General features: G+C 44.2%; 1 protein-coding gene across 2 annotated transcripts in view; it reads left to right on the top strand.

The window, feature by feature from the left end:
• Positions 1-25,458, top strand: part of sema5ba (sema domain, seven thrombospondin repeats (type 1 and type 1-like), transmembrane domain (TM) and short cytoplasmic domain, (semaphorin) 5Ba) — a 607,738-nt gene that overhangs the window by 540,592 nt on the left and 41,688 nt on the right. For both annotated transcript variants that reach the window (XM_073046134.1, XM_073046135.1), the window contains one exon: positions 14,377-14,602. In XM_073046134.1, the coding sequence (XP_072902235.1) occupies positions 14,377-14,602 (226 nt within the window). The remainder of the gene's footprint in view (positions 1-14,376; positions 14,603-25,458) is intronic.

Here is a 25,458-nt window from a genome sequence, read left to right on the forward strand (position 1 = left end):
CCACAATCAATCCTGGTTTTGCTGACATTGAGTGCGAAGTAGTTGTTGTTGTGACACAAATCAACCAGCTGATCTATCTTACTCCTGTATGCCTCCTCATCACGATATGAGATTTTGCCAACAACAGTAGTGTCATTGATGAACTGAAAGATGGTGTTTGATTGAGCTAGGAAGGATACAGGCAGCATTTACAAGGACATTGCCAGGACTGTAGATCTTGGGTTATAAGAAACAACTGAACAATCTGGGACTGTTTTTACTGGAGTGTAGGAGTCTGAGGGGTGACCGTATAGACATTTATGGAATCATGACTCCTGAACAGATGATATAGCATGAGAGATGAATTAAGGATCTGCTTTGGTGGGAGGGTTAGCAGAATGTCAGGTGTTCTGTCTGCTTGACCAATGTGCAGATGACACATGTGTTTAGTATTCCCCGCAACTGTGTTGTTATTCGGTCCACAAAGCATAATCCAATTTGTATGTTTTGTCCCTGAGCTGGATAGGCAACTCTAGTCTGCTTGAAAAAATCAGAATGTAATTGAAATCATGTTTCATACCTTCTAATCAATTGTATTTTGCATAGTCTGTAATGTTTGCTTTCAGAGAAATTATGGGCAATTATGTTAATTATCCAATATAGGTTTAAAAGTTATAATTACAATGAGTATTCTGATATGACTGAATTATGATTAAAATCCTCTTGGATTTGGAAATATCAATGGAGGAGAATATTGATAGTGCAAGGTGGTTTGTTTCTGTGTTGGGGAAGGAAGATAGGGAGGATAGAGTCATAGAGCAACACAGCACAATACAGGCCCTCAAGCTAAGTTGTCCATGTTGCCCACTCAGTTGGTCCCTATTTCCTGCGACTTGTCCCTCCTGTATGAACAGTATACAAGACAAGTATTGACATGGAGGGGAAGCTGGTTTTTGTAATGTGCTGAGCTGTGTCCTTCTTAATTTCTTACATCACTCGGCTCTCTGATAACTCCTACAAAGGAAGATTACAGCTTCAAAGGTTCAAATATTTTAAGTTTAATTTTATTGTCAAAGTATGCATGTATAATACAACTCAGATATTCGTCTTCTCCAGATGAAATACGGAAAAAACATGGTAGTTGTTGAAAGAAGGGACATCACCCCCCACATGAAAAAGAGAAGGAATTCCAAATCCCCAACTCCTCCCTCACACAAAAACTAACATATCATCGCCCGCCAATCGGCAACTAGAAAGAAACACCGAAAACTGACATTCTAATAATCACATAAAGCTCAGAATTTTGAAAATATCTTCCCATCAGCATCAAGGAGTGTGGCCACACGAACTAGGTCCTTCTGTGATGAGCGACCCCACACTGGGTCTGAATGCCGCCAACTGGTTACCAACCTCTGGGGTGGTTAGGAGAGATCTTGCAGAGGTTTTAAGCTGGTGTGTATAACGGCAAATGTTAATGTGGAATACAGGATATGTATAATAACTTCCAAATTTAAAGCATCTAAGCCTTGTCTTTTGGCAGGTTTACAGTGGGCTTTTATAGACTAGTAAGAACATATGAAGTTTGATGTGCAATTATAAAGCAGCTTTCTTTATAAAAAAGAAAGCTTAATATATTTGCTTCTTCTAGCATGAGGGTAGTAAGGAAACCCATTACAAGTTAATGAGAGAGGACAGGCTAAGAATTCAATCAATAGCCCATCAAATTCTGCAGCCTTCAATCTTGAGGCACTCCTTTTAGACTGACTATCAACCTTCAGTGCATAAAGTTTCATCAATTAACTTGATGGAGCTCAGATTTCCCTGCTGTCTCAGAGATGTTGATTCAGAATTATATGAGCAAAGATTATTTTTATTTGTCACATCTACATTGAAACATCAAAATATACATGGAAACACACACAAAATGCTGGAGGAACTCAGCAGGCCAGGCAGTATCTAAGGGAAAGAGTACAGTCGATGTTCTGGGCCGAGAACGTCTTCATCAGGACTAGAGAAAAAATGATGAGGAGTCAGAGCTAGGAGGTGGGGTGATGGGAGGAACAAACACAAGGTGATAGGTGAAACTGGAAGGGGGAGGGGTGAAGTAGAGAGTTGGGATGTTGATTGGTGAAAGAGATACAGGGCTGGAGAAAGGGGAATCTGATAGGGGAGGACAGAAAGCCATGGAAGAGAGAAAAGGGGGAGGGGCACCAGAGGGAGGTGATGAGCAGGTAAGGAGAAAAGGTGAGAGAGGGAAAAGGGGTTGGGGAATGGTGAAGGAGATGGGGGCCATTACAAGAAGTTCGAGAAATTGATGGGGTGGGATGAATGGACTAGGGAGTCATCCCTCTCCACTGATCTCCCTCTTGGCATTTATCCTTGCAAGTTGAACAACTGTCCCTACACCTCCTCCCTCACTACCACTCAGGGACCTTAAGAGTCCTTCCAGGAGAGGTGACATATCAATTGTGAGTCTGTTGGGGTCATCTACTGCATCCAGTGTGATCTCCTGTATATTGGTGAGACATGACATAGATTGGGAGTCCGCTTCACCAAGCACCTATACTCCATCTGCCAGAAAAAGTGGATCTCCCAGTGGCCACCCATTTTAATTTCACTTCCCATTTCCATTCCGACATGTCAATCATGGCCTCCTCTGCAGTTGCGATGAGGCCACACTGAGGCTGGAGGAGCAACAGCTTATCTTCCATCTGGGTAGCCTCCAACCTGATAGCATGAACATCAGTTATGCCCCCCCTTCACCATTCTCCACTCCCTTATCTCTTTCTCACCTTATCTCCTTACCTGCCTGTCACCTCCCTCTGGTGCTCCTCCCCCTTCTCTTTCTTCCATGGACTTCTGTCCACTCCTATCAGATTCCCCCTTCTCCAGCCCTGTATCTCTTTCACCAATCAACCTCCCAGCTCATTACTTTACCCCTCTCCCCTCCCCTCACCTTCTAACTCTGACTCCTCATCATTTTTCTCCAGTCCTGGTCTTGGCCCAAAATGTAGATTAAACTCTTTTCCATAGCTGCTGCCTGGCCTGCAGAGTTCCTCCAGTGATCCGTGTGTGTTGGTTGGATTTCCAGCATTGCAGATTTTCTCTGGTTTGTGATTGGAATATACACAGAGATGTGTTTTTAGCATCAACAACCAACACAATCTGAGGACTGGGCTGTGGGCACCATCTCCTGGCACCAACACAGCATGGCCACAACTGACTAACGCTAACACTAACTGTATGTCTTTGGAATGTGGGAGGAAACCAGCACATGCAGTCACGTGGAGAATGTAGAAATTCCTTACAGACAGCAGCCAGAATTGAACCCCAGTCAGTGATTACTGGTGCTGTAAAATGTTGCTCTAACCACTATGATACCGTGCTGCTGACAGTACACCCTTGCAAACACCTCCAATGGGATTTCAGTATCTCGCTGCCTTTCTTGTCCATATAGTGACCCAACTTACAATCATAGAGTCACAGAGTCATACATCACAGAAACAAACCCTTCAACTCACCATAACCATGCTGACATTCTACACTAATCACATTTGCCTGCATTAGGAATATATCCTTCTATGCCTTACCGATTTAAATTGTCCACCTGAATGCTATTTAAACATTGGAATTGTACCTGACTCCATCACCACTTCTGGCATAAGAATATAAGGAATAGGAGCAGGAGTTGGCCATCTGGCCTGTCAAGCATGCTCCACCATTCAATAAGATCATGGCTGATCTGGCTATGGACTCATCTCCATCTACCTGCCTTTTCCCCATAACCCTTAATTCCCCTGCTATGCAAAAATCATTCTAACTTTATCTTAAATACAAAGTACATATATTTACTGAAGTAGCCTCCACTGCTTCATTGGGCAGAGAATTCCACAGATTCACCACCCTCTGGGAAAAGCAGTTCCTCCTCATTTCCATCCTAAATCTACTCCCCCAAATCTTGAGGCAATGTCCCTTTGTTCTAGTCTCTCCTATCAGTGGAAAGAACTTTCCTGCCTCTATCTTATTTATTCCTTTCATAATTTTATATGTTTCTATAAGATCTCCTCTCATTCTTCTGAGTGGCATGACATTCCACCTTCCAATCCACCAGGACCTTCCCAGGGTCCAGAGAATTTTGGTAAATTATCATCAAAGCCTCTGCCATTTCTTTCAGTACCCTGGCATGCATTCCATCAGGATCAGGGGACTTGTCTATCTTCAGGCCCACAAGTTTGCTCAGCACTACCTCTTTAGTGATAACTATTGTATTGAGGTCCTCACCTCCCATCACATCCATAACATTTCTCTTTGACAGCAAGTTCCAGTGATAAACAACATGCTTCATAGGTTGCACAACTCTGTGGGCTGAAGGGTGTACACTATGCTGTACTGTTCTATGTTATGTGCAAAAACCTTACCTCTGAGTTTGACACTGCTCCCCTTTCACCTTAAGCCTATGCTAACACTACCATGGGAAATTTTTTGACTATCTACCATTTACCTTTCATAATGTCCTTCTCAGCCTCTCCCAATCCCAATTTCTCCCCATAATAAATGTCATCCAATGCTGCCAACATCTTGGTCAACTCGTATTATTTTTTATCGATAGACTATAGAAAGAATTCTGTCTGGATGCATAATGGTTTGGTACAGCAACTGCTCTGTACATGACTGCAAGGAACTACAGAGAGTTGTGGACACAGCTCAGCACATCACAGGAGCCAACCTCCCCTCCCTGCACCCTGTCGATAATTCTTAAAACATTCAAAATATTCAAATATTCAAAGTGCATTTATTATCAATGAATGTATAAATTATACAACTTGAGATTTGTTTGCTTAACAGGCAGTCACAAAGCAAGGAGCCTGAATGAACCCAATTAAATAAAAAGACCGACCCCAGTGCCCACAGAGAAAGAAAGAGAAAAAACACAAAACACATCATCGAAGTGAACAGCAATAGCGGCATTCTGAACCAAACTGATTCCTTAGACCCAAATGCCTGGAGTTGGCCCAAAGCCTCGGTATTCATATTAGTGGGGCAAGTTGCCACAAAGTTGGCAGACACAAAGCACAGCAGCCAGGGGTATTCTCACAGCCTCAGTGTCGCAGAGAGAGGAGACCCCAGACTATCTGGGCCAGCATTTAAATTGTTCGAGCTTCACACTAAGAACTGGACCCGCTGTGATGAATCACTCCAGGCCTCAGTAAGGCAGCCAACATTATCAAAGATTCCACCTACCCTGGACACTTCCTCTTTTCCACTCTCCCATCAGGCAGAAGATGCAAAAACCTGAAAACATGTCCCACCACTGTTATCAGACACTTGAACAGATCTGTTGTACAATAAGATAGACTGTTGGCCTCATAATCTAGCTCATTATGCTCTAACACTTTATGATTGACATACTTACTTATTTACTTACTGCTCATTGCGCCAATAACGTTTAGGGAAACAAATGAAAGTCCTCCACCTCTGGCAGTATTCAGGGCTTCCTTCATGGTGCCAGCAGCTTCCTCTCACTGCTGTCAGTCATGCAAGTCTCGGGTGGAGACTCAGGAATAATGTCACACTCAGATGTAGAAGGAGTCTTCATTGTTGTTTTTCTAACAGTTTTGATTTACCAGTTAGGATTGCTAGCCCTGAGCTGAAGGCCCGAACCTAGATAACTGGTATGTCTGGCTTCTACCTTCTGACCTGTTTGGCATAGTTGGCCCTACCAAGAGCCAAAGCGTAAAGGCCTGACTCCAGCCGACATAGATCTCCAGGTCACTGAGGCACACAAGCCTCCAAACCCTGACATGCACATGCACTACATGAAAAAGTTTTCAGTAACTTTTACACTTTGCACTGCATTGTTATTGTTCTTCCTTATTCCAGCTGAAGGCACTGTGTAATGATCTAATTGGAATGAACAGATTCTCAAGATGGCGCTCATGGAGTAAACCGCACTTAGGCTTTGCTCCAAAACTTTTACGTTTTTTTAGCCTATAAACACCCCTTAAACTTATTCTAAAGGGGTTAAATATACTGAATTCTTCTTTCTAAACTATTTGAATTATTCTCAACTTGCTGAAATGTCTAAAGCAAAAGAATCGAAACAGTCGAAAGACTTGGTACCTTTAGAAGCAGTTGCGAAGATTGTGGAAACTAAATTTGAAGAGATGCAGGAAAAATTATTCCTAAGGCTTTCGAAGTATGACGATCGTTTGAAATCACTCGAAGAAAAGTTTTTGGAACTTTCACTGGAATCACAAAAACAACAGGCAAGCATTTTGGCTCTTGAAGAAGCCGCTCGTAAGAAAGATCGTATGATTGAAAAGATACAAGAAGAGCAAACCTCGACTTCTCAACAGATGGATCGTTATAAAGTTAAAATTACGGATTTGGAAAATCGCTCTCGAAGGCAAAATCTCCGGTTAATTGGGATCCCGGAAGGATTTGAAAGCGGTGATCTTACCGTTTTCTTCTCTAAATTTCTAGTGGATGTCCTGGGCAAAGAGGTCCTGGATCCCTCCCCAATAATCGATCGAGCACATCGGGTAACAAGATTTTATGCAAGTTCAACTTCGAAACCGCGGCACATAATTTTGAGGATTCACTATCCTCATATCAAAGATCGCTTGATCCGTCTGGCTTGTAAAAAAGGTATGATTATCCATCAAAATTTCAAGTTTCGTATCTTGGAAGACTATAGCCCAGAAGTATTACGGGCTAGGCTGGCTTTCAGATCGGTTATGTCGAATTTCCACCAGAAAGGCTACAAGCAAGCGCTGTTATTCCCAGCACATCTGAGAGTCGCCCTGGATGATGGAACTGTTCGGCTGTTTAAATCGCCTGCGGATGCTCAAGGTTTCCTGGATCAATGACATTCTATTGGGCTGATCAGTGTAATTTAGCCTATAAATTTGGATCTATTATGGTTTGATATATGGGTCCTTTTTTTTTATATGGCTTGCATATACTTTTTATATACGATTAAAGCTTTTTTTCTCTGCTAGGTTTATGCCGATTTTATAGTTTTTCATATTATTAATCTATTTGCATTGAAAATGACCGATTAGGGTTTCTCTTTTGTTTTTCTTTTTTTTAAAATAAAAAACGATATACGCTTTCCTTTATACTTTTAACATCTGAATATTAAAACTGAGAGAGAGAAAAAAAAATGGCGTTTCTTCTTCCCGACTGACTCCAGTGTTTGGAGCGTCATAACTGTTTTGATGTATTTGAAAGTTTGAAACTTTTATTTATTGTTTTAATTCTTTTCTTTTAACTTTTTTGTTTATATACATTTATAACACTAATTTTATATTTTAACTTTTGTAGTATTACCCTTTTTATAATGTGGGTTGTGTGTATTTTCTTAACTCTATTACGTTTGAGTTGCCGTCTTGAGACATGGGGGTAGTTTTAGTATTAGCTTGCTCGCTTGCCTTTTTTGGCTTTTTTCTTGGGGTTTCAAGGGTGGTGGGAGGGGGATTTTTCTTTCTTTTTTTGTTTTTTGCTTGCTTTTTGCTTAGTTTTATTTTTTGGGCGCATATGAAACTACAAAAATGGCTGCAGTGCTATGACTTCCGGTTTCCTTTTGAACTTACTTCCTTCTTCCGGGTTCATGAGTTCACTTTTCTTTCGAACTTATGTATTAACTATAATATATACTGTCATGATGGTTAAGACTATTAATTTCGTTTCTTGGAATACTAATGGTTTAAATCATCCGATCAAACGGAAAAAAGTATTCAATGTATTCCATAGAATGAATGCTAATGTTATCTTTATACAAGAGACTCATGTAAGGAAGATGGATAGTCAGCGCTTGTTTAGGTTCTGGAAGGGCCAACAATACCACTCAAATGTGCAAGCTAAAGTGAGAGGTGTGTCTATTTTTATAGACTCATCTACTGCTTTTATACATCATGAAACAATTTCAGATCCGCACGGTAGATTTTTGCTTATTACTGGTTTACTTTGTAATCAAAAAGTTCTTCTAGTTAATGTTTATGCTCCAAATACTGATTGTCCTGAATTTTTTAAATGTTTATTTACATCCTTTCCCAATTTGAATCAATATAGATTGATAATGGGCGGAGATTTTAATTGTTGTTTAAACCCTGTGATGGATAGGTCCAAGCCCATTCAAATTTTGCCGAACAAATCGGCTTCTCTTATTAATTCCTTTATGGTTGATTCAGCTATTTGTGAGATTTGGCGTTTTTTACACCCTAATGACAAAGAGTTTTCATATTTTTCCCATGTTTATCATAGTTATTCAAGAATTGATTACTTTTTCATTGATCAGCATTTACTTACAGATGTCATGGATTGTAAATATGACTCAATTACCATATCTGATCATGCACCTTTGAAGTTATCTATTAAGGTGACGGATTCATATATTAGTACGAAAAGTTGGAGGCTTAATCCTGTTCTTTTGCAGGACTCTGACTTTATTAGCTTTATTAAACAGCAAATTGATTTGTTTTTCTCAATAAATTCTACAGCAGAGATCTCTAGTGGAATTTTATGGGATACTTTTAAGGCATATATTCGTGGACAGATTATTTCATATTCTGCTGGAGTTAGGAAACGAACTAATTCCAAAATATCAACATTAGTTGATAAAATTAAGGCAATTGATAAGATCTACTCATCAACTCCTAGTAAAGAACTTTATAAAGAAAGAGTGGAACTCCAAATGGAACATAGTTTACTATTAACCTCCTCGATTGAAAGTCAGTTAATTAAATCGAAGGCTCAATTTTATACATATGGAGATAAGTCAGGTAAACTACTAGCTAATCAATTGAAAATTGCTTCAGATAAGCGACAAATTACTAGGATTCGTAAACAAGATGGTACTTTGACGATTGACCATAAAGAGATAAATAAAGCCTTTCAAGATTTTTATAATTCTTTATATCAATCAGAATGTACTAAGGACTCTTCTATTATGAATGAATTTTTAGGGAAATTGAATATTCCAAAAGTAACTGTTGAAGATAACGTATTTTTGGATACACCTATTACCGAGTCTGAAATAGAAAAGGCTATTTTTTCAATGAACTCGGGTAAAGCTTCAGGTCCAGATGGTTTTTCCGCAGAATTTTTTAAATCCTTTTCTTCTATACTTTCTCCTTGGCTTTGTAAAATTTTTAAAGATGCATTAAGTATAGGTAAATTACCACAATCTTTTTATGAAGCTTCTATTTCTTTAATTCTTAAAAAAGACAAAGACCCGACTGAATGTGCATCCTATCGTCCTATATCTTTGCTGAATACGGATTTTAAGATTTTTAGTAAAATTTTAGCTATTAGATTAGAAAATATATTACCTCGGATTATTTCTGAGGATCAGACCGGATTTATTAAAAATCGCTATTCATCTTTTAACATTAGAAAATTAATTAATATTGCTTATACCTCTACATCTAAAATCCCTGAATGTATTATCTCTTTGGATGCCGAAAAAGCATTTGATAGAGTCGAATGGTCATATTTATTCAATACATTGCAACATTTCAATTTTGGATCAAAATTTATATCATGGATTAAGTTAATATATCATAAACCTTTAGCTTCGGTTTTTACCAATAATCAAAAATCCCCTTTCTTTCAATTATTTCGCGGTACAAGACAAGGTTGTCCTTTGAGCCCTTTATTATTTGATATTGCTTTAGAACCTTTGGCTATAGCTATTCGTGAATCACCCAATATTTTAGGCATTACCCGTGGAGAGGCGATGTATAAGGTATCATTATACGCGGACGATTTATTATTATATATATCTGATCCTGAAAAATCTATTCCTGCTATTTCTTCTTTACTTGCTCAATTTAGTAATTTTTCTGGTTATAAATTGAATTTTAATAAGAGTGAACTTTTTCCATTAAATATGTATATTCCAATTTATAATCATGTACCATATAGAATCGTTACAGATTATTTTACCTATTTAGGTATTAAAATTACTAAAAAACATAAAGATTTGTTTAAAACTAATTTTTTCCCCTTAATAGACCAAATTAAGCAACTTGCTAATAGATGGTCCCCACTTTCTTTGTCTTTGGTAGGCAGAATTAACGCCATTAAGATGATGATATTACCTAAATTTCTATATTTATTTCAAGCATTACCAATTTTTATTCCTAAATCTTTTTTTGATATGGTTGACTCTAAAATATCTTCCTATTTGTGGCAGAACAAAAATCCTAGATTAGGTAAAAAATATTTACAGAAGTCAAAGAAAGAGGGCGGCTTGGCTTTACCAAACCTAAGATTTTACTACTGGGCAGTTAATATACGGTATTTGATATTTTGGACACAAGAATTGACTACAGTAGCTGGCCCACAATGGGTAAATTTGGAATGTAAATCTGTGCAAGATTTCTCATTGATCTCAATCTTAGGATCTTCACTTCCTTTTTCGTTACTCAAAATTAATAAACAGATAACTAATCCTATAGTTAAGTATACATTACGAATCTGGTTTCAATTTCGTAAATCTTTTGGCTTGAATAAGTTTATACTGTCAAGTCCTATAACATCTAATTATTTCTTTCGGCCATCATTTATAGATCAGGTTTTTTTCCTATGGAAAACAAAAGGTATAAAATGTTTTCGTGACCTGTATTTGGATGATAACATTATGTCCTTTGAACAGCTATCTAACAAATACAATTTACCTAAAACCCATTTTTTTAGATACTTACAAATTAGAAATTTTTTATATAATGAATTAAAGTCTTTTTCGAAAGAATGTCCACTGGACATTACAGAGAGAATTCTAACTCTTAATCCTTATCAAAAGGGTTTAGTAGCTATCATTTACAATATGATTATGAAGATACAGCCGGATATATCAGAAAAAATTAAGAAGGAATGGCAGGAAGAATTGCATTGCCCTATATCTACTGAGCAATGGGAAAAATTTTTATTATTGGTAAACTCATCCTCTATTTGTGCTAAACATGCTCTAATACAATTCAAGGTTGTACATAGAGCCCATATGTCTAAAAATAAAATTGCTCGATTTTATTCTTATGTTAATCCAACCTGTGATAGATGTCATTCTGATATTGCTACATTGACTCATATGTTTTGGTCTTGTCCTTGTTTACAAAGCTATTGGAAGGATATTTTTAATATCATTTCAAGAGTTTTAAATATTAATCTTCAACCACATCCTTTTACTGCAATTTTTGGTCTACCTATGATAGATAATATGTGTTTATCTGCTTCTTCTCAGCGAATGATTGCATTTGCTACACTATTGGCTAGAAGATCTATTTTATTGAACTGGAAAGAAATTAATCCTCCAACTGTATTTCAGTGGCTCTCTCAAACCATTTCCTGTTTGAGTTTAGAAAAAATTAGAAGTGTGGTCTTTAACTCCTCAGTTAAATTTGAGGAAACTTGGAGACCATTTATTCAACATTTTCATGTGAGTTAAATGGTCTGATCCTGAACCTTATTGCTACCATCCTGAATTGTATAAATGGAGGTTCGGAGTCATTGGCACTGCTGTGTGTACTTAACATTATACAATTGCCCATGTTAGTTTTTTTTTTATATATTGTTTTTTTTTTCTTCTTCTTTTTGGGGTTTTTTTTTGTGCTTTTTGTCTTAAATTCTTCATATTAATATTATAAGTTTGGGAGACTTTTTACATTGATAATATATAATTGATTATTAATGAATCTATTGTGTACTCTCAAATGTTTTTTTTTGTACTATATTTTACTTATGTTATGTTCTAAAAATCAATAAAAAGATTTAAAAAGAAAAAAAAGGAATGAACAGTATGCAAGACAAGCGTCCCACTGTATATCTCTGTTCACTGTGACAGTAATCCTCTGCGCACTCTCCAGCACTACCACGTCCCTCCTGTAGTGTGGTGATCAGAAACACACACAATACACCCACAAGTGTGGTCTAACTAGTGTTTTGTAAAGTTGCAACATAACTTCTCAGTTTGGATATTCTGTGCCCTGATCAAACCTACTGACCTGTCCTTAGCTCATTTATGTCTCTTAAATAAAGAGAAAAAATTACATATGTGATATCTTTCATAACTTCAGTGTTTGTTCAACAATGTATTTTGAAGTGTTGTCACTGCTGTATCTAACTTTCAATGGATTAATCCCATAAAGCCCCTTCCCCATGACTGTCTTTTAGAGTACAATCTTCCCTCAACAGCCTATCCAATTCTCATAATGAGGGAATGCAGAGATTTTTGGCAATCTGTAATAAGAAAAGAATTACACATATTGATATTGAGTGCTCCTGTCATGAATTAATCAGAATCAGAATCACTGACTTACATGAAGTGAGACTGGCGTTCAGCGGCAGTGTTAAAACAAGCAAGAATGGATTCCCTCATTATGAGAATTGGATAGGCTGTTGAGGGAAGATTGTACTCTAAAAGACAGTCATGGGGAAGGGGCTTTATGGGATTAATCCATTGAAAGTTAGATACAGCAGTGACAACACTTCAAAATACAGTGTTGAACAAACACTGAAGTTATGAAAGATATCACATATGTAATTTTTTCTCTTTATTTAAGAGACATAAATGAGCGAAGGACAGGTCAGTAGGTTTGATCAGGGCAGAGTGTTGTTTTGCAACAGCAGCACAGTGTAAGATAACTATGAATTTCAAAAATAAATTAATAGGGCCAATTGTGCTCATTCAGAAATCTGATGGTGGAGGGGAAGAGGCTGTTCCTGAATCATTGGATGTGGGTTTTCAAGCTCCTATACTTCCTCCCTGATAGTAATAATGAGCAGAGGGTCCTTGGTAATTGATGCTGGCTTCTTGAGGCGCCACCTGTTGACGATGTGGTTGATGGTGTGGAGGGTTTTAGCCATGATGGAGATGGCTGAGTGTTATGATCCCCTGTACTGCGGCCTCCGTACCAGGCTGAGATGCAACCGGTCAGAATGCTGTCTGCCATAACTCTACAGAAATCCATAAGAAGCTTCGGTGACATACTGAATCCCCACAAACTCCTAATGTACGTCATTTAGTGTGAGCCTGCCTTTTTTGTGAATGCATCAATATGTTGGGTTTAGGTTAGATTCTCTGACATGCTGGCGCCCAGGAACTTGAAGCTGCTGCCTTTCTAGTGGTGACCCTTCAGTAAGTATTAGTGTGTGTTCTCCCAACTTCAGCTTCCTGAAGCCCACAATCAATTCCTTTGTCTTGCTGATATTGAGTGCAACTCCACTCAACCAGTTATAAAAAATCCAAGGAGAATTTACAAGAATGTTACCTGGAGTTAAGGACTTGAGTTACAGGGAGAGGGTAGACAGTCTCAGACTTTACTCATTTGTGTGTAGGAGACTGAGGGGTAAAATTATGTATAAAATCACAAGGGGCATAGACAAGGTGAATGCACTCAATCTTTTTTTTCTAGTGAAAGGGTATCAAAACTGAGAGGCATCAGTTTGAGTTCAGAGGGGAAATATTCAAAAGAAACCTGAGGGGCAACTTCTTCAAGGGAAGGGTGGTGTGTGTATAGAAGGAACGACCAAAGGGAGTGGTAGAGGCAGCTGCAATAGCAACATTTAAAAGATTTGCACAGGTTCATGGACAGAAGGGTTGGAGGGATTTGGGCCAAGTGCAGGCTGATAGGACTTGCTTAGGTGGGCATGGATGAGTTGGGCTGAGGAGCCTGGTTCCATGTTTTACTAACTCTAAATAGATCTGAGATGTGTAGTCCATGTAGATGTGTAGACAAGTGATTCCGCAAACTCTGAACAACATACACAAAACCTATTCCATGCTGTATCTCAATCAATTAATCAATCAATCAATAAATAAAATGCTGGAGGAACTCAGCAGGTCGGGCAGTATCTATGGAGGGAAATTGTTGACATTTCAAGTTGAGACCCTTCATCAGGACAGAACCCAGATAAGAAGGTGGGGAGGGAAATGAAAGAAGTACAAGCTGGCAGGTGATAGGTGAAACCAGGTGAGTGGGGAGGTGGGTGGGTGGAGGGCAAGGGATGAAGTAAGAAGCTGGAAGGTAATAGCTGGAAAATGTAAAAGGCTGAAGAAGGGATCTCATTGGAAAGGACAGGGTACCATGAAAGAAATGGAAGGAGGAGGGAACCAGAAGGAGGTGATGGGCAAAGGAGGAGTAGAGAAGGAATGATGGGATAACCAGAATGCAGAATGGAAAGAGGGGAAGGGAGAGTTAGAGAAATCGATGTTCGTGCCACCGGGTTGACAGCTACCCAGACAGAATATGAGGTGTTGCTCCTCCAACCTGGGTTTGGTGCATTGTGACTGTTGTTTATTATAGTGAAATTTTTGGATTAGAATCATACTGAAATGTGGTGGAGGTGTACCCAATGAGTCCTCACACCTGGTCTGTTCTTCTCTCCCTCTTGCAGGAACACCGAGCCTGTAACGTGGACTCGTGTCCCGAGGTGCGCAGGAACACGCCCTGGACACCCTGGATGCTGGTCAACATCAGCCAGAATGGAGCCCGTCATGAGCAACGTTTCCGCTACACCTGCCGGGCGCCGCTCTCGGACCCTCATGATCTCCAACTGGGGAAAAAGAGGGTGGACAGCCGGTTCTGCCCTGCAGATGGGAGCTCAGCCTGCCCCACTGACTGTAAGTCAACAGGGGCACTGACCCACCAATGCTCAGGATGTAGAACTGGGCTGGAGGAAGTAGAAAGCAACACACACAAAATGCTGGAGGAACTCAGGAGGTCAGGCAGCATCTATGGAAATGAATAAACAGTGAGCATTTCAGATTGAGACCCTTCAACAGGACTGGGAAGGAAGGGGGATGATGCCAGAATAAGAAAATAGGGGAAGGGAAGGAGTATCAGCTAGAAGGTGATAGATGGAGACAGGTGGGTGGGAGAGGGGGGAGTGAAGTAAGAAGCTGGGAGGTGATAGGTGGAGAAGGTAAAAGGCTGGAGAAGGACTCTGATAGGAGAGGAGAGTGAACCATGAGAGAAAGCGGCCAGTGAGTGAGTGGGCCAGTGAAGGAGTGCAGATTTGAGGCTTTGACTCGAGAGATTCTGGCAGTTTTGGCAGTTGGACTGTGCAATCAAGTCAATCAAGATTTCAATAGCTCAGCAGAAAGCCGTTGATTAGACAATCAAGATTTAAATAGCTCAGATTCAGCAGAAAGCAGCTGATTGGGCAATCGAGGTCAGGTGACCAAGCAGTTTGAAAAACTCAAACAAATAAATAGAGGGTTACCTCAAGCGGAGCGGCTTGTGGAAAGTGGCCAGTGAGTGAGTGGGCCAGTGAAGGAGTGGAGATTTGAGGCTTTGACTCGAGAGGCTTCGACGGGAAGAGGCGGAGGATGAGTTTGTTCCCTGTTAGTCTTTACAATGCCTCCTGAGACGGTGATGTGCCTCTCCTGTGAGATTTGGCAGTCTTGGGGGAACTCCCCTCTCCCGCAGAGTCACATCTGCTAGAAGTGCATGCGGCTGGGCGATCTGGAAGACCGTGTGAGGAATCTGGAGCAGCAGCTGGATGACCTTCAACTCATAAGGGAGAATGAGGCAGTCATAGATGAGAGCTACAGGGAGGTACTCACACCTAGGCTGCTGGAAGCAGGTTGTTGGGTGGCAGTCCAAGGGGGGAAAGCGAAGGAGAGTAAACAGGTAATGCAGAGCACCCCTGTAGCCATTCCCCTGAATAATAAGTTTACCGTCCTGGATGCTGTGGTGAGGATGACCGACCAGGTGTGAGCCACGGTGGCAGGACCTCCGGCACTGAGTCTGACCCTGTGGTGCAGAAGGATGGGACGGAGTAGAGGAGAGCTGTCGTCATTGGAGACTCAATAGTCAGGGGAGTAGACAGGAGATTTTGTGGACGTGAGAAGGAAACTGCATGGTTTGTTGCCTCCCGGGTGCCAGGGTCCGGGGATGTCTCTGACCGGGTGCATGACATCCTGGTACAAGAGGGAAAGCATCCAGAAGTCGTGATACATGTTGGGACCAATGACATAGGCAGGAAGAGGGATGAGGTCCTGAAGTGTGAGTTTCGGGAACAAGGCAGAAGGCTGAAGAACAGGACCTCAAGGGTGGCGTTCTCAGGATTGCTGTCAGTGCTACGTGATAGTGATGGTAAGAATTGGAGGAGATGGCAGTTGAATGCATGGCTGAGGAGTTGGTGCAGGGGGCAGGGTTTTAGATTTTTGGACCATTGGGATCTCTTCTGGGGAAGGTGGGACCTGTACAGATTGGATGGTTTGCACCTGAACTCGAGGGGGAGCAATATCCTTGCAGGTAGGTTTGCTAGCATGGTTCGGGAGGGTTTAAACTAATTTGCAAGGGGGATGGAACCTGGAGCGATAGAGCAGTGAAAGAAGTGCATGGAGTAAAGCCAGATCTAACATATAGAGAGGCTTTGAGGAAAGAGCAGCAGAATAATGGGTATTGTAGCGATGTGCTACATATAGAGTTAGAGATGACACGCAGTCGCTAAGTCGTTTCAAGACTAGTTTATTCAAACTTCGTGGCACTGGCATTTAATCCCTAGCACCCACCCTCTCTGGGCGGAAATGACATCAGAGGTGTATTACCAAAGTCTCCCCCTGCGCATGGCTATTTGTGAGCCGGTTCGCCTGCGCAAAAAGTGGGTCGCCACATAACCCCCCCCCCCCCCCCCAAGAACCGGTGATACACCCCCCAATATCCACAGTCTGGATCAGCCTCCGTTTGGGAGGTCTGTCTCTACGCTGCGGTGCCTGAACCTCGACTGGCTGCACCAAGTCCACATGGGCTGGTTTGAGTCGGTCCACCATGAAAACCTCCTCTCTCCCCCCAATGTCCAGAACATACGTGGACCCTTTGTTGTTGATCACCTTGAACGGCCCCTCGTATGGCCGCTGTAGCGGTGTCCACCCCTTCGTACAAACACAAACTTACAGTTCTGCAGGTCTTTGGGTACATGGGTTGGGGTCCGTCTGTGCTGTGAAGTCGGTACAGGGGCCAGGTTGCCGAGCCTTTCACGTAGTCTGTCCAGGACTGCTGTGGGTTCTTCCTCTTGCCCCCTTGGGGCTGGTATGAACTCTCCTGGGACGGCCAGGGCAACTCGGCCGATGAGGCGTGCAGATCCTCTTTGGGCAATGTACGAATTCCAAGCAGGACCCAGGGAAGCTCGTCCACCCAGTTAGGTCCTCTCAGGCAGGCCATGAGAGCCGACTTCAAGTGACAGTGGAAGCGCTCCACTAGTCCATTTGACTGGGTGGTAGGCAGTTGTGTGGTGTAGCTGCGTTCCCAACAGGCTGGCCACAGCTGACCAGAGGCTGGAGGTGAACTGGGCGCCTCTGTTGGAGGTAATGTGGGCCGGTACCCCGAAGCGTGCTACCCAGGTTGCGATCAGTGCTCGGGCGCAGGAATCGGCAGATGTGTCGGTGAGCGGGACCGCCTCTGGCCACATCGTGAACCGGTCTACCATAGTTAGGAGGTACCGCGCTCCTTGGGACACTGGTAGGGGGTCCACGATATCCACATGAATGTGGTCGAACCTCCGGTGGGTGGGTTCGAACTGCTGCAGCGGGGCTTTAGTGTGCTGCTGCACCTTGGCTGTTTGGCACTGCGCGCACGTTCTGACCCATTCGCTGATCTGCTTGCGAAGTCCGTGCCACGCGAACCTGCTGGAGACCAGTGGGATGGTTGTCCTGATAGATGGGTGTGCCAAACCGTGTATGGAGTCGAAAACTCTCCGCCTCCAGTCCGCCGGGATGATGGGGCGAGGTTGGCCGGTAGCCACGTCGCATAGGAGGGTCCTATCACCTGGGCCTACGAGAAAGGGCCCAGACTGTGGTCCTATAGCTGGGCATCTCGTCGTCTGCCTGCTGTGCCTCCACCAGTGCTGCATAGTCCACCCCCAGGGACAGGGCCTGGACAGCTGGTCTAGAGAGTGCGTCCGCCACGACGTTGCCCTTTCCCGAGACATGCTGGATGTCCATCGTGTACTCGGAGATGTAGGACAGAAGTCGCCGCTGGCAAGCCGACCAGGGATCGGACACCTTCGTGAACGCGAATGTCAATGGTTTGTGGTCCGTGAACGCGGTGAACGGCCTGCTTTCTAAGAAGTACCTGAAATGCTGGATTGCCAGATACAATGCCAACAGCTCCCGGTCGAAAGCACTGTACTTGAGTTCGGGTGGTCGTAGGTGCTTGCTGAAGAACGCCAGGGGTTGCCAGCGCCCCTCGATGAGCTGCTCCAGCACCCCACCGACTGCTGTGTTGGATGCATCCACCGTGAGGGTGGTCGGAACATCTGTTCTGGGGTGCACCAGCATCGCGGCATCTGCCAAGGCTTCCTTGGCTTTAATGAAAGCGGCCTCGGCCTCTTCGTCCCAAGTAATATCCTTGCCTTTATCTGACATCAGGGTGTACAAAGGGCGCATGATACAGGCAGCTGAGGGGAGGAAACGGTGGTAGAAGTTCACCATACCAACGAACTCCTGTAGGACTTTGACCGTGTTGGGCCGGGCAAAGTGGCGGATTGCATCTACCTTGGCAGGCAGAAGTGTTGCCCCGTCTTTGTTAATCCTGTGGCCCAGGAAGTCGATGGTATCGAGACCGAACTGGCATTTGGCCAGGTTGATCGTGAGGCCGAAATCACTCAGGCGGGAGTAGAGCTGGCGGAGGTGGGACAGATGCTCCTGACGACTACTGCTGTCTATAAGGATGTCGTCCAAATAGATGAACGCAAAGTCCAGGTCGCGTCCCACCGCATCCATTAGCCGCTGGAATGTCTGTGCAGCATTCTTCAGGCCGAACGGCATTTGGAGGAACTCGAACAGGTCAAACGGGGTGATGAGTGCTGTTTTGGGGATGTCTTCAGCGTGAACCGGGATTTGATGGTATCCCCAGACAAGGTCTACTTTGGGAAAGATTCTTGCCCCGTGCAGGTTTGCTGCAAAGTCCTGTATGTGTGGCACGGGGTAGCGGTCTGGAGTTGTAGCCTCGTTCAGTCTGCGGTAGTCGTCGCATGGTCTCCAACCCCCGGCTGCTTTGGGCACCATGTGCAGGAGGGAGGCCCATGGCTGTCGGACCTCCGTACGATCTCCAATTCCTCCATCCTCTTGAACTCCTCCTTCACCAGGCGGAGCTTTTCTGTGGGGAGCCTTCGTGCGCGGGCATGGAGGGGTGGTCCCTCGGTCGGGATGTGGTACTGTACCCCATGTCTGGGCATGGCTGCCATGAACTGCGGTGCCAGAATCGATGGAATGTCCACCAGGATTCTGGTGAATTCGCTGTCCGACAGCGTGATGGAGTCTAGGTGTGGGGCCGGCAACTTGGCTTCACCCAGGGAGAACGTCTGGAAAGTCTCGTCATGTACCAGTCTTTTCCCTTGCAAGTCAACCAGCAGGCTGTGAGCTCGCAAGAAGTCCGCCCCCAGCTGAACTGCAGCTGCACTGTGCGGGTGCCGTAGGTCCGTATCGTGCTGCCATTTGCAGCCCTCAGGGTGGGTCCTGGCTTCCTGTTGCGGGTGTTGTACCCCGTTGGGGGCAAGACGCTGATCTCCACTCCGGTGTTGACCAAGAAGCGGCGTCCCGACTGTTTGTCCCAGATGTACAAGAGGCTGTCCTGGTGGCCAGCCGCCATAGTCAGTAGCGGCAGCTGGCCCTGACCCTGGCCCTTGCAGGGCGGGCGGCAACGGCGGGCTTTTGTGCCCCACCGCTGGTGGTAGAAACACCACTGTTCACTGGCCTCCTCACTCCTGCCTCTGTGTTGTGTGTGCCCCCCTGCCGGGTCTGGTCTGGTCCACTGTTGGGCGCGTGGCCTGATAATCTGACCAACGGACGCCACACTCTCCCTCTTGGCTTTCTACAGCACATCTGCCTGGGCCGCCACCTTCTGGGAGTCGCTGAAATCTGCGTCAGCCAACAGCAGATGTATGTCCTCGGGCAGTCGCTCTAGGAACGCTTGCTTGAACATGAGGCAGGGCTTGTGTCCGTCAGCCAGGGACAGCATCTCGTTCATCAATGCTGACAGCAGTCTGCCTCCCAAACTGTCCAGGTGAAGCAAGCGGGCACCTCGCTCACGCCGTGAGAGGCCAAAGGTCCCAATGAGCAGCGCTTTGAATGCTTCATATTTGCCTTCTTCTGGGGACGTCTGTATGAAATCCGCAACCTGGGCGGCCGTCTCCTGGTCAAGGGCACTCACCACATGATAGTAACGCGTGGAATCAGATGATATCTGCCGAATCTGGAACTGGGCTTCTGCTTGGCTAAACCACACACGTGGTCGCAGCGTCCAGAAAGTCGGCAGTTTTAGCGAAACTGCGTGAACAGATGAAGAGTCGGTCATCTTTAGTCCAAATCCCGTTTGGACCATCGGGGTCACCAATGTAGCGATGTGCTACACACAGCGCTGAAATAACGACACGCAGTCGGTAAGTCGTTTCGAGATTAGTTTATTCAAACTTCACGGCGCTGGCATTTAATCCCTAGCGCCCGCCCTCTCCAGGCGGAAATGACGTCAGAGGTGCATTACCGAAGTCTCTCCCCGCGCGCTGGCTATTTGTGAGCCGGTTCGCCTGTGCAGAAAGTGGGTCGCCACAGTATAAAGGTAGTAAGGTAGAAGGGCTAAAGTGCCTGTACTTCAATGCAAGAAGCATCAGGAACAATGGTGATGAACTGAGAGCTTGGATACATACATGGAATTATGATGTAGTGGCCATTACAGACACTTGCTGGCACCAGGGCAGTAATGGATTCTCAATATTCCTGGATTTCAGTGCTTTAAAAGGGATAGAGGGGAGGGGGAATGGGAGGAGGGGTGGCATTACTGGTCAGGGATACTATTACAGCTGCAGAAAGAGTGGGTAATGTAGCAGGATCCTCTTTTGAGTCAGTATGGGTGGAAGTCAGGAACAGGAAGGGAGCAGTTACTCTACTGGGGGTATTCTCTTGGCCCCCTGGTAGCAGCAGAGATACCGAGGAGCAGATTGGGAGGCAGATTTTGGAAAAGTGCAAAAATAACAGGGTTGTTATCATGGGTGACTTTAACTTCCCTAATATTGATTGGCACTTGATTAGTTCCAAGGGTTTAGATGGGGCAGTTTGTTAAGTGTGTCCAGGATGGATTCCTGTCACAGTATGTTGACAGGCCGACTAGGGGGAATGTCATACTAGATTTAGTATTAGGTAATGAACCGGGTCAGGTCACAGATCTGTCAGTGGGTGAGCATCTGGGGGACAGTGATCACCGCTCCCTGACCTTTAGCATTATCATGGAAAAGGATAGAATCAGAGAGGACAGGAAAATTTTTAATTGGGGAAGGGCAAATTATGAGGCTATAAGGCTAGAACTTGCGGGTGTGAATTGGGATGATGTTTTTGCAGGGAAATGTACTATGGACATGTGGTTGATGTTTAGGGATATCTTGCAGGATGTTAGGGATAAACTTGTCCCAGTGAGGAAGATAAAGAATGGTAGGGTGAAGGAACCATGGGTGACAAGTGAAGTGGAAAATCTAGTCAGGTGGAAGAAGGCAGCATACATGAGGTTTAGGAAGTAAGGATCAGATGAGTCTATTGAGGAATATAGGGTAGCAAGAAAGGAGCTTAAGAAGGGGCTGAGAAGAGTAAGAATGGGGCATGAGAAGGCCTTGGCGAGTAGGGTAAATGAAAACCCCAAGGCATTCTTCAATTATGTGAAGAACAAAAGGATGACAAGAGTGAAGGTAGGACTGATTAGAGATAAAAGTGGGAAGATGTGCCTGGAGGCTGTGGAAGTGAGCGAGGTCCTCAATGAATACTTCTCTTCAGTATTCACCATTGAGAGGGAACTTGATGACGGTGAGGACAATATGAGTGAGGTTGATGTTCTGGAGCATGTTGATATTAATGGAGAGGAGGTGTTGGAGTTGTTAAAATACATTAGGACGGTTAAGTCCCCGGGGCCTGACGGAATATTCCCCAGACTGCTCCACGAGGCGAGGGAAGAGATTGCTGAGCCTCTGGCTAGGATCTTTATGTCCTCGTTGTGCACAGGAATGGTACCAGAGGATTGGAGGGAGGCGAATGTTGTCCCCTTGTTCAAAAAAGGTAGTAGGGATAGTCCGGGTAATTATAGACCAGTGAGCCTTACGTCTGTGGTGGGAAAGCTGTTGGAAAAGATTCTTAGAGTTAGGATCTATGGGTATTTAGAGAATCATGGTCTGATCAGGGTCAGTCAGCATGGCTTTGTGAAGGGCAGATCGTGCCTAACAAGCCTGATAGAGTTCTTTGAGGAGGTGACCAGGCATATAGATGAGGGTAGTGCAGTGGATGTGATCTACATGGATTTTAGTAAGGCATTTGACAAGGTTCCACACGGTAGGCTTATTCAGAAAGTCAGAAGGCATGGAATCCAGGGAAGTTTGGCCAGATGGATTCAGAATTGGCTTGCCTGCAGAAGGCAGAGGGTTGTGGTGGAGGGAGTACATTCAGATTGGAGGGTTGTGACTAGTGGTGTCCCACAAGGATCTGTTCTGGGACCTCTTCTTTTTGTGATTTTTATTAACGACCTGTATGTGGGGGTAGAAGGGTGGGTTGGCAAGTTTGCAGACGACACAAAGGTTGGTGGTGTTGTAGATAGTGTAGAGGATTGTCAAAGATTGCAGAGAGACATTGATAGGATGCAGAAGTGGGCTGAGCAGTGGCAGATGGATTTCAACCCGGAGAAGTATGAGGTGGTACACTTTGGAAGGACAAACTCCAAGGCAGAGTACAAAGTAAATGGCAGGATACTTGGTAGTGTGGAGGAGCAGAGGGATCTGGGGATACATGTCCATGGATCCCTGAAAGTTGCCTCACAGGTAGATAGGGTAGTTAAGAAAGCTTATGGGGTGTTAGCTTTCAGAAGTCGAGGGATAGAATTTAAGAGACGCGATGTAATGATGCAGCTCTATAAAACTCTAGTTAGGCCACACTTGGAGTACTGTGTCCAGTTCTGGTCGCCTTACTATAGGAAGGATGTGGAAGCATTTGCAAGGGTACAGAGGAGATTTACCAGGATGCTGCCTGGTTTAGAGAGTATGGATTATGATCAGAGATTAAGGGTGCTAGGGCTTTACTCTTTGGAGAGAAGGAGGATGAGAGGAGACATGATAGAGGTGTACAAGATATTAAGAGGAATAGACAGAGTGGACAGCCAGCGCCTCTTCCCCAGGGCACCACTGCTCAGTACAAGAACACATGGCTTTAAGTTAAGGAGAGGGAAGTTCAAGGGGGATATTAGAGGAAGGTTTTTCACTCAGAGAGTGGTTGGTGCGTGGAATGCACTGCCTGAGTCAATGGTGGAGGCAGACACACTAGTGGAGTTTAAGAGACTACTAGACAAGTATATGGAGGAAATTAAGGTGGGGGGGGGGTTATATGTGAGGCAGGGTTTGAGGATCAGCACAACATTGTGGGCTGAAGGGCCTGTAATGTGCTGTACTATTCTATGTTCTATGTTCTAAAGTGAAGGAGGGGCATCAGGGTTGGACGATAGGCAGCTGAGGAGAAGAGGCAAGAGGCCAGAGTGGTGAAATACAGTGTAGATCAAGCTTGAGAGTCCAATTAGTATCTTCCTTTCCCCACTTTTGTTTTCATCTGTTTGCTATGAGGTAATGGGGTCCACAGCCAAGACTACAAGGGATGTCACAAGGGACGGTAGATGCTGGAATCTGGAGCAACACCCAATTAGCTGGAGAAACTCAGAGGGTCAGGCAGCACCTAGAACAGTACAGCAGAGCACAGCATTCAAAGCTCAAAGTAAATTATTATCAAAGTACATGCATGTCACGATATACTATTCATTTCTTGTGGGCATTCACAGGAAAACAAAGAAATACAATAGAACTAATGAAAAACTTCAAGTCAAGTCAAGTCACTTTTTATTGTCATTTCGACCATAACTGCTGGCACAGTACACAGTAAAATGAGAGAACGTTTTTCAGGACCATGGTGCTACATGAAACAGTACAAAAACTACACTGAACTACGTGAAAACAACACAGAGAAAAAGAAACAACATTAGACTACAGACCTACCCAGGACTGCATAAAGTGCACAAAATAGTGCAGGCATTACAATAAATAACAGACAAGACAATAGGCACAGTAAAGGGAAGCAAGTTGGTGTCAGTCCAGTCACATAAAAACAAAGACTGACAGGCAAGCAATGACAAACTGAGCAAATGATTAAATGAATAACACACACAAAATGCTGGTGGAACACAGCAGGCCAGGCAGCATCTATAGGAAGAAGCACTGTCAATGTTTCAGGCTGAGACCCTTCATCAGGACTAACTGAAAGGAGAGAAACTAAGAGATTTGAAAGTAGTGGGGGGAGGGGGAAATGCGAAAAGATAGGAGAAGACCGGAGGGGGTGGGATGAAGCTAAGAGCTGGAAAGGTAATTGGCAAAAGTGATACGGAGCTGGAGAAGGGAAAGGATCATGGGACGGGAGGCCTCAGGAGAACGAAAGGGGGAGGGGGGAGCACCAGAGGGAGATGGAGAACAGTCAGGGTGATGGGCAGAGAGAGAGAAAAAAAAACAACTAAATATGTCAGGGATGGGGTAAGAAGGGGAGGAGGGGCATTAACGGAAGTTAGAGAAGTCAATGTTCATGCCATCAGGTTGGAGGCTATCCAGCCGGTATATAAGGTGTTGTTCCTCCAACCTGAGTGTGGCTACATCCTGACAGTAGAGGAGGCCATGGATAGACATATCAGAATGGGAATGGGACATGGAATTAAAATGTGTGGCCACTGGGAGATTCTGCTTTCTCTGACGGACAGAGCATAGGTGTTCAGCGAAACAGTCTCCCAGTCTGCGTCGGGTCTCACCAATATATAAAAGGCCAGACCAGGAGCACCGGACACAGTATACCACACCAGCCGACTCACAGGTGAAGTGTCACCTCACCTGGAAGGACAGTCTGAGGCCCTGAATGGTGTTGAGGGAGGAAGTGTAAGGGCAGGTGTAGCACTTGTTCCACTTACATGGATAAGTGCCAGGAGGGAGATCGGTGGGTAAGGATGGGGGGGATGAGTGGATAAGGGAGTCCTGTAGGGAGCGATCCCTGCAGAAAGCAGAAAGAGGGGGAGGGAAAGATGTGCTTGATAGTGGGATCCCGTTGGAGGTGGCGGAAGTTACGGAGAATTAGACGTTGGACCTGGAGGCTGGTGGGGTTGTAGGTGAGGACAAGGGGAACCCTATCCCAAGTGGGGTGGCAGGCGGATGGGGTAAGGGCATTTCACATTTCCCCCTCCCCCCACTACTTTCAAATCTCTTAGTATCTCTCTTTTCAGTTAGTCCTGACGAAGGGTCTCGGCCCGAAACATTGACAGTGCTTCTCCTTATAGATGCTGCCTGGCCTGCTGTGTTCCACCAGCATTTTGTGTGTGTTGTTTGAATTTCCAGCATCTGCAGATTTCCTCGTGTTTGCTGATTAAATGAATAAACAGATTCAAAGTACATTTATTATTAAAGTATGTATGACCCTGAAATTCA

The sequence above is a fragment of the Hemitrygon akajei genome, chromosome 5, assembly GCF_048418815.1.
Source record: "Hemitrygon akajei chromosome 5, sHemAka1.3, whole genome shotgun sequence".
Taxonomy (NCBI): domain Eukaryota; kingdom Metazoa; phylum Chordata; class Chondrichthyes; order Myliobatiformes; family Dasyatidae; genus Hemitrygon; species Hemitrygon akajei.